Here is a 14,930-nt window from a genome sequence, read left to right on the forward strand (position 1 = left end):
GCCAGCCTGCTCGGCTGAGGTGCTGTGTTTCGCCACCTGACTGTTCAGGGTCGTTGATCGGCGCAGGAGTCAGCTCTACCAATCAATGTCCTCGAGATTCGGGCCATCTTTCTGTCCCTTCGTCACTGGGAAAGGATTCTCAGGGGTCTGCCAATTCGAATCCAGACAGACAATGCCACAGCAGTGGCATATGTCAACCATCGGGGGGGGGACTCTGAGTACTCACAGTTCGGCTCCCCTATCTGTTTCCACCCCTGCCCTTGCTTCCCAAGCTGTTGAAAAAGATCAAGGCGGAAGGGGTGCCGGTCATTCTGATCGCTCCGGATTGGCCCAGGAGATCTTGGTTTGCGGAGATCATCAACTTTTTCGCGGACGCCCCCTGGCGGCTTCCAGACAGACCCGATCTGCTATCCCAGGGTCCGATCTGCCACCCGAATTCTCGGTCGCTCAGTTTGACGGCGTGGCTGTTGAGATCACAGTTCTAAGAGCGTCCGGCCTTTCAGATCGGGTGATTCATACTATGATCCAGGCTAGGAAGCCTTCATCTTCCAGGAACTACTATCGTACCTGGAAGGCTTACTTCCGTTGGTGCGAGTCCAACCACGTTTCACCTACGTCCTTTTCCCTTCCATTTTGGCCTTTCTTCAGGCAGGACTGGATTCGGGCCTCGCTCTTAGTTCCCTAAAGGGCCAGGTTTCTGCGCTCTCCATCCTTTTGCAGAAGACGCTATCTTCTCGGCCGCAGGTCAAGACCTTCCTTCAGGGAGTAGCCCATACTGTCTCTCCGTACAGGGCTCCTGTGGATTCATGGGATTTGAATCTTGTGCTGGAGGTTCTGAAGGGTTCCCCCTTTGAGCCTCTCAGGGAGGTTTCCCTGTCAGTTCTATCCTGGAAGGTGGCCTTTCTTGTGGCCATCATTTCTATACGGCGCGTTTCCGAGTTGGCGGCCCTTTCTTGTCGACCTCCTTTCTTGGTTATCCACCAGGACAAGGTGGTCTTGAGGCCTCCGCCTTCTTTCCTTCCTAAGGTGTTTTCCACCTTCCACCTCAACGAGGACATCGTCCTACCCTCCTTTTGTCCAGCTCCGACTCATCCTCTGGAGCGATCGTTGAACAAGCTGGACCTCGTCAGGGCAGTGAGGATCTACCTGGCTAGAACGACCTCTTTCCGGAAGACGGACTGTTTTTTCATCATTCCTGATGGCACGCGCAGAGGCCTGCCAGATTCCAAGGTGACTATTGCACGCTGGATCAAAACGGCAATTTTGGAGGCTTACAGGGCCAGGAACAGAGTGCCCCCTCCTGGGATTAAGGCTCACTATACCTGGGCAGTCGGTGCCTCCTGGGCGTTGCACCACAGGGCTTCCGCCCTACAGCTTTGCAAGGCGGCAACCTGGTCTTTCATCCACACGTTCTCCAAATTTTACAAGGTCCATACCTACGCTTCGGCGGACGCCAGCCTAGGCAGAAGGATCGTGCAGGCGGCAGTGGTGAGTCCTCTGACCTGATGGAAGTCTGCTTTTCCCGCCCCAGGGACTGCTTTGGGACGTCCCATGGTTCCTGTGTCCCCCAATGAGGCGATAGAGAAAACAGGATTTTTGGTTGCTTACCGTAAAATCTGTTTCTCGGAGCCTTCATTGGGGGACACAGCACCCTCCCATATTATTCAGTTTCTGTTGTTCTGTGTTCTATGACTGTTCTCATGTTTACAGTTCTCATGTTTGTGGTTGTTATTTCAACCTTATTATTTTTTCTTCTCCTACTGCTTTCTCACTAACTGAGGTTCATAATGCCAGTTGGTGGGGTGTACACTGCAGAGGAGGAGCTAACTTTTTTTATGCATAGTTTCAGTCTCCTAGTGGCAGCAGCATACACCCATGGTTCCTGTGTCTCCCCAATGAAGGCTCCGAGAAACAGATTTTACGGTAACAACCAAAAATCCTGTTTTTCTGCTGATCGTTTCTTTTTAAAAGTATTAAGGGGTTATCTGGGACTATATCATTTTTTTTTTTTTTACTATGGGCCTAAGAGCTAACAGGTTAGTAATGCTAACTACCTGCCTGTTCTGCCCGCTTCCAATCTCTGCCAGCTTAGCATCGTTATGTCGTCAGAGCAGCTGCTTTTTTCCCAATCTCCTCTGTTGCTGGGGCCTGACTGGCGATGTCATGCGGATTGACATTCGAAATCCTGAAGCCTAACTATGGGAAGCCGGTTGTCAAGTCAGCATGACGCCAGCAGTCCTGCCTAGCTGACAGAGCAGCCCGAAACCAAAAGAGCTGCTCTCTTGACGAGAAGCAAAAGAATCGCCAGCCGGAACAGTCTTGAGCCGGTGTCGGGTAGAACAGGCAGGTAGTTGGCAACTACCTGCCTGTCCGTTCTCAAACCCATAATAAAAAAAAAGAAATAGTCCTGGAAACTCCTTTTAGAGGGGACCTTTCACTTGATTGTTTAATTTATACGGCTCTCGCTGCTTTACTGATTCTGATATCGTTTTTCTTTGTTCGACAATTATGCCCCTAGAGATAAAGATTCAGATTCAACCAGTTGGGTGTATACCAAAGAACTTCTCAGTGTGGCATTATAGGGCAGCCTGGCTCAGCATGTTCTCCTGAGATGAGATTTGTCTCATGTGACCATGTAGAAGACTCCACAGTTTCTTCCTGCTATTAAACCGGTGTTACAGATGATACACACTGTTTATTTTCTCCTGTGCTCTTATGTTCCAAAATTTGCATCTTTATCATCAAGGAGTAGCTTCAGAATGGAGTAGCATAGAAAGAAGTAAAGAAAGACTATTCCAGAATCAGTGGGACAGCCGCAATTAAAAGGTACTCATTGTAAATTAAAAAATTCAGTGAAAGGTCGATTTTAACCCCTTCACCCCCGGAGCTTTTTCCGTTTTTTCGTTTTTCGCTCCCCTCCTTCCCAGAACCATAACTTTTTTTATTTTTCCATCAATATGGCCATGTGAGGGCTTATTTTTTGCGGGACGAGATGTACTTTTGAACGATACCATTGGTTCTACCATGCCGTGTAACAGAAAACGGGAAAAAAATTCCAAGTGTGATGAAATTGCAAAAAAAAGTGCAATCCCACAATTTTTTTGTTTGGCTTTTTTGCTAGGTTCACCAAATGCTAAAACTAACCTGCCATTATGATTCTCCAGGTCATTACGAGTTCATAGACACCTAACATGTCTAGGTTATTTTTTATCTAAGTGGTGGAAAAAAATTCCAAAGTTTGCAAAAATAAAAATAAAATAAAAATTGTGCGATTTTCCGATACCCGTAGCGTCTCCAATTTTCGTGATCTGGGGTCAGGTGAGGGCTTATTTTTTGCGTGCCAAGCTGGCGTTTTTAATGATACCATTTTGGTGCAGATGCGTTCTTTTGATCGCCCGTTATTGCATTTTAATGCAATGTCGCGGCGACCAAAAAAATGTAATTTTGTCGTTTTGATTTTTTTTCTCGCTACGCCATTTAGCGGTCAGGTTAATCCTTTGTTTTTATTGATAGATCGGGCGATTCTGAACGCGGCGATACCAAATATGTGTAGGTTTGATTTTTTTTTTTATTGTTTTATTTTGATTGGGGCGATAGGGGGGTGATTTAAACTTTTATATATTTTTTTTATTTTTTTCATATTTTTAAACACTTTTTTTTATTTTGGCATGCTTCAATAGCCTCCATAGGAGGCTAGAAGCATGCACTACACGATCGCCTCTGCTACATAGAGGTGAAGCACAGATCACCTCTATGTAGTAGAAATGGTGGTGTACTTTGACCACAGGGTGGCGCTCAAAGCAATCGGCCATCAACAACCATAGAGGTCTCAAGGAGACCTCTGGTTGTTATGGCAATGCACCGCTGACCCCCGATCATGTGACGGGGGTCAGCGCTGCGAGCATTTCCGGCCGCGCGGCCGAGAGCGCTAGTTAAATGCCGCTGTTAGCGCTTGACGGCGGCATTTAACTAGTTAATGGGCGCGGGCGGATCGCGATTCCGCTCGCGCACATGTCAGCTGTACAAAACAGCTGACATGTCGCGGCTTTAAGGTGGGCTCACCGCCGGAGCCCACCTTAAAGCAGGGGATCTGCCAGCTGACGTACTATACAGACACGTAGTATATTGCCCAGCGACGTAGTATATTGCCCAGCGACGTAGTATATAGACCAGCCACGTAGTATATAGACCAGCCACGTAGTATATAGACCAGCCACGTAGTATATAGACCAGCCACGTAGTATATAGACCAGCCACGTAGTATATAGACCAGCCACGTAGTATATAGCCCAGCCACGTAGTATATAGCCCAGCGACCTAGTATATAGCACAGCCACGTAGTATATTGCCCAGCGACGTAGTATACAGCACAGAGCCACGTAGTATACAGCACAGAGCCACGTAGTATATTGCCCAGCCATGTAGTATATTGCCCAGTGACATAGTATATTGCCCAGTGACGTAGTATATTGCCCAGCCATGTAGTATATTGCCCAGTGACGTAGTATATTGCCCAGTGACGTGGCCCAGTGACGTAGTATATTGCCCAGCGACGTAGTATATAGCCCAGCCATGTAGTATATAGCACAGCCACGTAGTATATTGCCCAGTGACGTAGTATATTGCCCAGTGACGTAGTATATTGCCCATTGACGTAGTATATTGCCCATTGACGTAGTATATTGCCCATTGACGTAGTATATTGCCCAGCCACGTAGTATATTGCCCAGTGACGTAGTATATTGCCCAGTGACGTAGTATATTGCCCAGTGACGTAGTATATTGCCCAGTGACGTAGTATACAGCACAGAGCCACGTAGTATATTGCCCAGTGACGTAGTATATTGCACAGCGATGTAGTATACAGCACAGAGCCACGTAGTATATTGCCCAGCCACGTACTATATTGCCCAGCCACATAGTATATTGCCTAGCTACGTAGTAGATTGCCCAGCCACGTAGTAGATTGCCCAGCCACGTAGTAGATTGCCCAGCCACGTAGTAGATTGCCCAGCCACGTAGTAGATTGCCCAGCCACGTAGTATATTGCCCAGTGACGTAGTATATTGCACAGCGACGTAGTATACAGCACAGAGCCACGTAGTATATTGCCCAGTGACGTAGTATATTGCACAGCGACGTAGTATACAGCACAGAGCCACGTAGTATATTGGCCAGCCACATAGTATATTGCCTAGCTACGTAGTAGATTGCCCAGCCACGTATGTCACAGGTGAAAAAATAAAAAATAAACATACTCACCTTCTGATCCGAGGGCCCCTTGTAGTTCTAACATACTCACCATACTTGTAGTTCTGTCACCTGTGCGCGGTACAGGCGGCAGATTCCGGTCCCAGGGTGTGATGACGTCGTGGTCACATGACCGTGACGTCATGACAGGTCCTGCTCGCGCAGGCGCGCAGGGCCTGTGATGACGTCGCGGTCACATGACCATGACGTCATGGCAGGTCCTTCTGCCATACGATAATTGGTACCGGAACCTGCCGCTTGCACAGAGTGGTTACCGGAGGGTGGCGAGGAGCGGGAAAGGCAGTGGAAGGGGAGTATATAATGATTCTTTTTTTTTTTAAATTTTTAACATTAGATCCTTTTACTATTGACGCGGCATAGGCAGCGTCAATAGTAAAAACTTGGTCACACAGGGTTAATAGTGACGGTAACGGAGTGAGTTACCCGCGGCATAACGCGGTCCGTTACCGCTGCCATTAACCCTGTGTGAGCCGTGACTGCGGGGAGTATGGAGCGGCCGGCCGGCACTGACTGCAGGGGAGTAGGGAGGGACTAATTGGACTGTGCCCGTCGCTGATTGGTCGCGGCAGCCATGACAGGCAGCTGGCAAGACCAATCAGCTAATGAATAACCGTTACGGAAGTTGCGGACAGACAGACGGAAGTACCCCTTAGACAATTATATAGTAGATTATAGCTTTAGTTATTTGCAGGTTAGTATAATACATGGAAAACATCTATCTAGTCTTAATGCCAAATATTTGTTAAAAGAAGTAAAGGAAATGTGAGGAAAGTTGAACAGGCTGCTGAGTTTTAGGACATCTCGTCTAGACACGAATGCATTCTTTATCCGTTATGATTTTCAATGTGAGTTTTCTGGAAGATGCAGACCGGCATCTAAGGTCATTCAGTAATTTGTCATAGTGGAGATACATGGCTAATGTCCCCTCAGAAGTCAGCATGACCTTGTCTGGACCGGCTGCTCGGTTTCTGAGGATTTCAGAGACAAATATGTTTATTGTATTTCATGGTAGGTAACCAGATAATTATTTCTTTTATTGGTTCTTTTAAAATGTCTGTGTTATTAATTAACCATAAGTCAGAATAAGCAGAATAAAGTATCTTAAAAATGTTTAATATTTCATTCTCGATATCTTAGGTTGAAGTACTAGACATCCTGTAGAGCTTCTGTACTTGTGTTCTCATGACAACCCTTCAGTTCAGTCTTACTATATGGACATTTTGCCTCTTGATGGGCATACTGCTTAATTTATTATATTTGGTAGAGACATGATGCCCTACGATAACCTTGCATGTCCAGAACATTTAAAGGCTGTGGAAATGAATGGTCTTTGCTTTTTCAGACTATAGAACACACCTTACTGTAAGATACATTCTTTGCTCAGACAGCAGAAAATAGGAAAAACATATTTCTTGCTAATTTAAACTTCATAGGCGTTTTAAAGAAGTTGACAGGTAAATATAATTAATGATAACACTCTAGGGTAGAAGAGTGGTAAAGAAAATAATACAGAGGTAATAGATCTATTGTTGGTGTTTCTCTACAGCACATGTATTATACAGATGTAGATTTACAGCTCGCACATTATACATTTTCTGCTGCACATACACAAACACACCACTGCTGTACACACAGCTCTGCTGCTGACACAAAAACACACCACTTCTGTACACACAGTTATGCTGCTGACACACACATCACTGCTCTACACACAGTTCTGCTGCTGACACATAAACATACCACTGTACACATAGCTCTGCTACATACACACACACACACCACTGCTGTGCACTCCGCTCTGCTACATACACATAAACACACAACTACTGTACACACAGCTCTGCTGCTAACACACAAACACACCACTGTTGTACACTCCGCTCTGCTACATACACAAACACACCACTACTGTACACACAGCTCTGCTGCTGACACACAGACAACTGTACACAAAGCTCTGCTACATACACACAAACACACCACTGCTCTACACACATCTCTGCTGCTGACACAGACAACTGTACACACAGCTCTGCTACATACACACAAACACACCACTGCTGTACACACAGCTCTGCTGCTGACACACACACACCACTGTACACATATCTTAGCTACATACACACAAACACCACTGCTCTACACACAGCTCTGCTGCTGACACACAAATATACCACTGTACACACAGCTCTGCTGCGGACACACAAACACACCACTGTACACATAGCTCTGCTACATACACACAAACACCACTGCTCTACACACAGCTCTGCTGCTGACACACAAATATACCACTGTACACACAGCTCTGCTGCTGACACACAAACACACCACTGTACACAAAGCTCTGCTACATACACACAAACACCACTGCTGTACACACAGCTCTACTGCTGACATACAGCTGTGATACGTACAGTGCAGTGAAATGACAGAAGGAGAGCTTTCCCTGTCTGACTCCCTAGATGCCATGGTTGCCATTGATCAATTCTTTTAAGAAGATATTAGCTGTTAATGGTGTGTTGCTCTGATCATAGCTGTTGCATTAGGAGGCCAACTGTATTTAAAATCTATCTCCCTATTGTGAAAAGTACAGGCACTGCTTCTATACCTGCTCCACGTGCCAGCCAAACGCATGTTGCGTTCAGCTGGCACGTGAAAACGACGCACGGGGACTCATCCGCATACAACGCATGTCCCTGCTTACACAATGTTAAATATAGGTAGGCAAGACGCATGCAAATCTTAAAGAAGTACACAGGCCTATGCTGCGCACAGAAACGCTAATGTGAAACCGACTTAACGACGTGTAAATTGGACTGCACTCAGATGGCATCCTAGTGCAGTCTGATGTTTTCCACATACTCCTTAACTTTCATGGCTGAGTGTGATCCCAATATCAGGTCCAACTCTGGCACGGACATGTGCACAGCCCCATCAGTTCCATCGACCAAAAAATTAAAACGTTAAAAAGTCTCGGAAAATGGCGACACATTGCCCAACATTTTTTATTTCTTTACAAATTTCTCATTTATTTTTCACCTCTAAAATTATAAAAAAAAAAAAAAAAAACTGGACAAGTTTGGTATCGCCATAATCGTACTGACGAGGAGAATCCTATTGCCAGATCATTTTGTAGATTTGTGTGGTCAGATAACGTTGGCCAAGGTTTCAGATTTTAATTAGCCTGTTAGGGTTATGGCTTGTTCACGATAATCGTTATGCAAGGCCAGGTGATGGAAATTTCCCAGCTTTATAAAAACCCAGCCGCCTCTAACCTTGTGCCAAAAAGCAGCAGCAATGGGTTCTTCTAAGCAGCTGCATAGCACTATGAAAATGAAAATGGTGGAGACCCACAAAGCAGCAGAAGCTATAAGAAGAAAATAGCACAGCGTTTTGAAATAGCCCTTTCCTCAGTTTGAAAAGTAATTAAGAAATGGCAGTTAATGGGAACAGTGGAGGCGAAGATAAGGTCTGGAAGACCAAGCAAAATTTCAATGAGAGCTGCTCGTAGGATTGCTAGAGAAGCACATCTGAAACTCTGCTTGACTGAAAAATACCTTCAGAAAGATTTAGCAGACTCTGGAGTTATGGTACATTGTTCTACAGAGACACCTACACAAATAATGGCCTTCATGGAAGAGAAATCAGAAGAAAACCTCTCCTGCTTTCTCACCATAAAATTCAGTGTCAGAGACTACCTCAAAAAGCACAAGCTGAAGGTTTTTCAATGGCCCTCAAAGTCCCCTGATCTGAACGTCATTGAAAATCTATAGCTATACCTCATAATAGCAGTGCATGCAAGACGACCCAGGAATTTCACAGAACTGGAAGAATTTTCCAAGGAAGAATGAATGAAAATCCCTGAAAAAAGAATTGAAAGGCTCTTGTCTGGCTGCAAAAACTAGGTACTATTATCCAGGGTGCCCAATCTTTTGCATTGGCTCATTTTATTTTTTGTAACTTTTTTAAAATGTAAAAGATGAGTGTATGTATGTATGTACATATAATATACATTATATAGAATTCAAAGGAAATGTGTCATCTTTAACTTGCAAACCTAAGCAGAATTTCCTTCTTGAGTTGCTGAGAACTGCTTTTAGTTGTGGTAAAAAATATATTTGGTTTTACTAGGCATGTGGACTAACGGAGAAGGACGTCACCACCATCCGTCTCCTGAATGAAACCAGAGACATGTTGGAGAGGTAAAGTAATAACTGTTGTCCCATAAATGATCTTCACAATCATCTGTGGTTTTTTTGCTCACTTCTCCAGACCTTATAACTTGATAGTAATTTGTTCTTAAAGCGAACCTGTCAGCAGGGTTTTGCTAAGTAAACTACAGGCATTGTCAGGTTGGCGTTGTTACACTGATTACAATGATACCTGGGTTGAAGAAATCCATCTTGTGGATTGCTCAAGTACCACAAGACGGATTTCTTCACCCCAGGTATCATTCTTAGCAAAATCCTGCTGACAGGATCACTTTAAGCTATGCTCACATGTCCATTAACCCCTTTCTGACATTGGACGTACTATCCCGTCGAGGTAGGGTGGGCCCATATGACCACCGACGGGATAGTACGTCCAGCGCGATCGGCGTCGCTCACGGGGGGAGTGCGGCCGATCGCGGCCGGGTGTCAGCTGACTATCGCAGCTGACATCCGGCACTATGTGCCAGGAGCGGTCACGGACCGCCCCCGGCACATTAACCCCCGGCACACCGCGATCAAACATGATCGCAGTGTGCCGGCGGTACAGGGAAGCATCGCGCAGGGAGGGGGCTCCCTGCGGGCTTCCCTGAGACCCCCGGAGCAACGCGATGTGATAGCGTTGCTGCGAGGGTCTCTTACCTCCTCCTCGCAGCAGGTGCCCGGATCCAAGATGGCCGCGGCATCCGGGTCCTGCAGGGAGGGAGGTGGCTTACCAAGTGACTGCTCAGAGCAGGCGCTTGGTAAGCCTGCAGTGCTGTAAGTCAGATCAGTGATCTGACAGAGTGCTGTGCAAACTGTCAGATCAGCGATCTGTGATGTCCCCCCCTGGGACAAAGTAAAAAAGTTAAAAAGAAAATTTCCACATGTGGTAAAAAAAAAAAAAAAAAAAAATTCCTAAATAAAGAAAAAAAAAATATATTATTCCCATAAATAGATTTCTTTATCTAAATAATAAAAAAAAAAACAAAAGTACACATATTTAGTATCGCCGCGTCCGTAACGACCCCACCTATAAAACTATATCACTAGTTAACCCCTTCAGTGAACACCGTAGGAAAAAAAAAAAGGAAAAAAACATTACTTTATTATCATACCGCCAAACAAAAAGTGGAATAACACGCGATCAAAAAGACGGATATAAATAACCATGGTACCGCTGAAAATGTCATTTTGTACCGCAAAAAACGAGCCGCCATACAGCGTCATCAAAGAAAAAAGAAAAAAGTTATAGTCCTCAGAATAAAGCGATGCCAAAATATTTATTTATTCTATAAAATAGTTTTTATCATGTAAAAGCACCAAAACATAAAAAAATGATAGAAATGAGGTATCGCTGTAATCGTACTGACCCGAAGAATAAAACTGCTTTATCAATGTTACCAAACGTGGAACGGTATAAACGCCTCCCCCAAAAGAAATTCATGAATAGCTGTTTTTTTGTCATTCTGCCTCACAAAAATCGGAATAAAAAGCGATCAAAAACTGTCACGTGTCCGAAAATGTTACCAATAAAAACGTCAACTCGTCCCGCAAAAAACAAGACCTCACATGAATCTGTGGACCAAAATATGGAAAAATTATAGGTCTCAAAATGTGGAGACGCAAAAACATTTTTGCTATAAAAAGCGTCTTTTAGTGTGTGACGGCTGCAAATCATAAAAATCCGCTATAAAAAATGCTATGAAAGTAAATCAAACCCCCCTTCATCACCCCCTTAGTTAGGGAAAAAATAATAAAATTAAAAAAATGTATTTATTTCCATTTTCCCATTAGGGTTAGGGCTAGGGTTAAAGTTAGGGTTAGTGTTAGGGTTGGGGCTAGGGTTGGAGCTAAAGTTAGGGTTGGGGCTAAAGTTAGGGTTAGGGTTGGGGCTAAAGTTAGGGTTAGGGTTTGGATTACATTTACGGTTGGGATTAGGGTTGGGATTAGAGTTAGGGGTGTGTCAGGGTTAGGGGTGTGGTTAGGGTTACCGTTGGGATTAGGGTTAGGGGTGTGTTTGGATTAGGGTTTCAGTTAGAATTGGGGAGTTTCCACTGTTTAGGCACATCAGGGGCTCTCCAAACGCGACATGGCGTCCGATCTCAATTCCAGCCAATTCTGCATTGAAAAAGTAAAACCGTGCTCCTTCCCTTCCGAGCTTTCCCGTGTGCCCAAACGGGTTTACCCCAACATATGGGGCATCAGCGTACTCGGGACAAATTGGACAACAACTTTTGGGGTCCAAGTTCTCTTGTTACCCTTGGGAAAATATAAATTTGGGGGGCTAAAAATCATTTTTGTGGGAAAAAAAAGATTTTTTATTTTCACGGCTCTGCGTTGTAAACTGTAGTGAAACACTTGGGGGTTCAAAGTTCTCACATCACATCTAGATAAGTTCCTTGGGAGGTCTAGTTTCCAATATAGTGTCACTTTTGGGGGTTTCTACTGTTTGGGTACATCAGGGGCTCTGCAAATGCAACGTGACGCTTGTAGACCAATCCATCTAAGTCTGCATTCCAAATGGCGCTCCTTCCCTTCCGAGCTCTGCCATGCGCCCAAACAGTGGTTCCCCCCCACATATGGGGTATCAGCGTACTCAGGACAAATTGGACAACAACTTTTGGGGTCCAATTTATCCTTTTACCCTTGTGAAAATACAAAACTGGGGGCTAAAAAATCATTTGTGAAAAAAAAAAAGAATTTTTATTTTCACGGCTCTTCGTTAAAAACTGTAGTGAAATACTTGGGGGATCAAAGCTCTCAAAACACATCTAGATAAGTTCCTTAGGGGGTCTACTTTCCAAAATGGTGTCACTTGTGGGGGGTTTATTGTTTAGGCACATCAGGCGACATGGCGTCCCATCTTAATTGCAGTCAATTTTGCATTGAAAAGTCAAATGGCACTCCTTCCCTTCCAAGCTCTGCCATGCGCCCAAACAGTCGTTTACCCCCACATATGGGGTATCGGCGTACTCAGGACAAATTGCACAACAACTTTTGTGGTCTAATTTCTTCTCTTAACCTTGGGAAAATAAAAAATTGGGGGCGAAAAGATAATTTTTGTGAAAAAATGATTTTTTATTTTTACGGCTCTGCATTATAAACTTCTGTGAAGCACTTGTTGGGTCAAAATGCTCACCACACATCTAGATAAGTTCCTTAAGGGGTCTACTTTCCAAAATGGTGTCACTTGTGGCGGGTTTCAATGTTTAGGCACATCAGGGGCTCTCCAAATGCAACATGGCGTCCCATCTTAATTCCAGTCAATTTTGCATTGAAAAGTCAAATGGCGCTCCTTCCCTTCCGAGCTCTGCTATGCGCCCAAACAGTGGTTTGCCCCCACATATGGGGTATTGGCGTACTCAGGACAAATTGCACAACAACTTTTGGGGTCCAATTTCTTCTCTTACCCTTGGGAAAATAAAAAATTGGGGGCGAAAAGATAATTTTTGTGAAAAAATATGATTTTTTATTTTTACGGCTCTGCATTATAAACTTCTGTGAAGCACTTGGTGGGTCAAAGTGCTCACCACACATCTAGATAAGTTCCTTAGGAGGTCTACTTTCCAAAATGGTGTCACTTGTGGGGGGTTTCAATGTTTAGGCACATCAGGGGCTCTCCAAACGCGACATGGCGTCCCATCTCAATTCCAGTCAATTTTGCATTGAAAAGTCAAATGGCGCTCCTTCCTTTCCGAGCTCTGCGGTGCGCCCAAACATATGGGGTATCAGCGTACTCAGCACAAATTGTACAACAACCTTTGGGGTCCATTTTCTCCTGTTTCCCTTGGTAAAATAAAACAAATTGGAGCCGAAATAAATTTTGTGTAAAAAAAAAAAAAAAAATGTTAATTTTTATTTAAACATTCCAAAAATTCCTGTGAAACACCTGAAGGGTTAATAAATTTCTTGAATGTGGTTTTGAGCACCTTGAGGGGTGCAGTTTTTAGAATGGTGTCACACTTGGGTATTTTCTATCATATAGACCCCTCCAAATGACTTCAAATGAGATGTGGTCCCTAAAAAAAAAATGGTGTTGTAAAATTGAGAAATTGCTGGTCAACTTTTAACCCTTATAACTCCCTAACAAAAAAAAAATTTTGGTTCCTAAATTGTGCTGATGTAAAGTAGACATGTGGGAAATTAAGTATTTTGCGTGACATATCTCTGTGATTTAAGGGCATAAAAATTCAAAGTTGGAAAATTGCGAAATTTTCAAAATTTTTGCCAAATTTCCATTTTTTTCACAAATAAACGCAAGTTATATCGAAGAAATTTTACCACTATCATGAAGTACAATATGTCACGAGAAAACAATGTCAGAATCGCCAAGATCCGTTGAAGCGTTCCAGAGTTATAACCTCATAAAGGGACAGTGGTCAGAATTGTAAAAATTGGCCCGGTCATTAACGTGCAAACAACCCTTGGGGGTAAAGGGGTTAATCATAGATTTCATTGGTAAAAAAAACCATCCAGCTGAAATCATTTTTTTTTTTTTTCAAAAAGTTGTGTCAAAAAAGTTTTGCCAATAGATTGCTGCTGGATCTATTCTAACCGATGATTACTGGACTTGTGGACAGAGCCTTAGTATATCAGAAATAGTGATGTCTTGTAGAATTCGAACTAGTTTGTATCGACTCCTCCGAAAGGAGGAGATGCCTATCTGTAGACAGTACTCTTTCAGGATGATTGTCTTTCCAACTGGCTGGGCCAAAACCTCATCTGAGATATGTTTCATCTCATTTAGCCAAATATTAGCTGCTCTGTACTCTTTATGGGTAACAATGTTGCCTACACATGAGTCTCTCATCTTTTAGAGGAGTTTTTAGATTAGGTGATGTGAACAATTGCCGGGTCTCCGCTGTAAAGAGTTTAACATTTTTTATTTGCACAGAGAATTTTTCTCCATTGTCTCATTGGGGGACACAGGACTGTGGGTGTTTTCTACTGCCGCCAGGAGGCTGACACTAAGTAGACACAAAAAAAGTTAGCTCCTCCTCTGTAGTATACACCTTGACACTGGCCCTGACAGCTCCAGTTTATGCTTAGTGTCCGTAGGAGGCACATCTCTGGGTTTTCCCCAGATATATATATTTTCTATGAGGATGAGACAGGGGCGACGGATCCTTTTGAAGGGGTCCGATCTCCCCAAACCAACAACGGGCGAGCACGTGGAGTGTCGCCTCCACGTATCCTCTCCCGCAACGTGGGACCTCGTTTGCCGGACTAAAAACCTGACCACCCTGAGGTAACGGAACCCTAGGTTGTACAGGCATACATGCTCTGTCCGTGCAACTTCCACTTCATCACCAATGCACGGACTGCGGTGTTTAAAGGAGGCAGACGGTCCCTCTCCTCACCTTTTGAAGGGTGTATGGAGTTAGGGTGCCTGCACCGTCTTTCCATATATATATTCATATGTATACATATGTGCGTCTCTCTGACCTCATGCTCTGTAAAGAGGCT

At 44.2% G+C, this 14,930-nt stretch overlaps 1 protein-coding gene across 1 annotated transcript in view; it reads left to right on the forward strand.

Annotated features, from left to right (window-relative positions):
- The window catches only part of PEX3 (peroxisomal biogenesis factor 3), a 75,241-nt gene that overhangs the window by 46,986 nt on the left and 13,325 nt on the right, over positions 1-14,930 (forward strand). The window contains exon 10 of the mRNA XM_077289222.1: positions 9,406-9,476. Within this exon, the coding sequence (XP_077145337.1) occupies positions 9,406-9,476 (71 nt within the window). The remainder of the gene's footprint in view (positions 1-9,405; positions 9,477-14,930) is intronic.

Source organism: Ranitomeya variabilis, chromosome 2, assembly GCF_051348905.1.
Source record: "Ranitomeya variabilis isolate aRanVar5 chromosome 2, aRanVar5.hap1, whole genome shotgun sequence".
NCBI classification, from domain to species: domain Eukaryota; kingdom Metazoa; phylum Chordata; class Amphibia; order Anura; family Dendrobatidae; genus Ranitomeya; species Ranitomeya variabilis.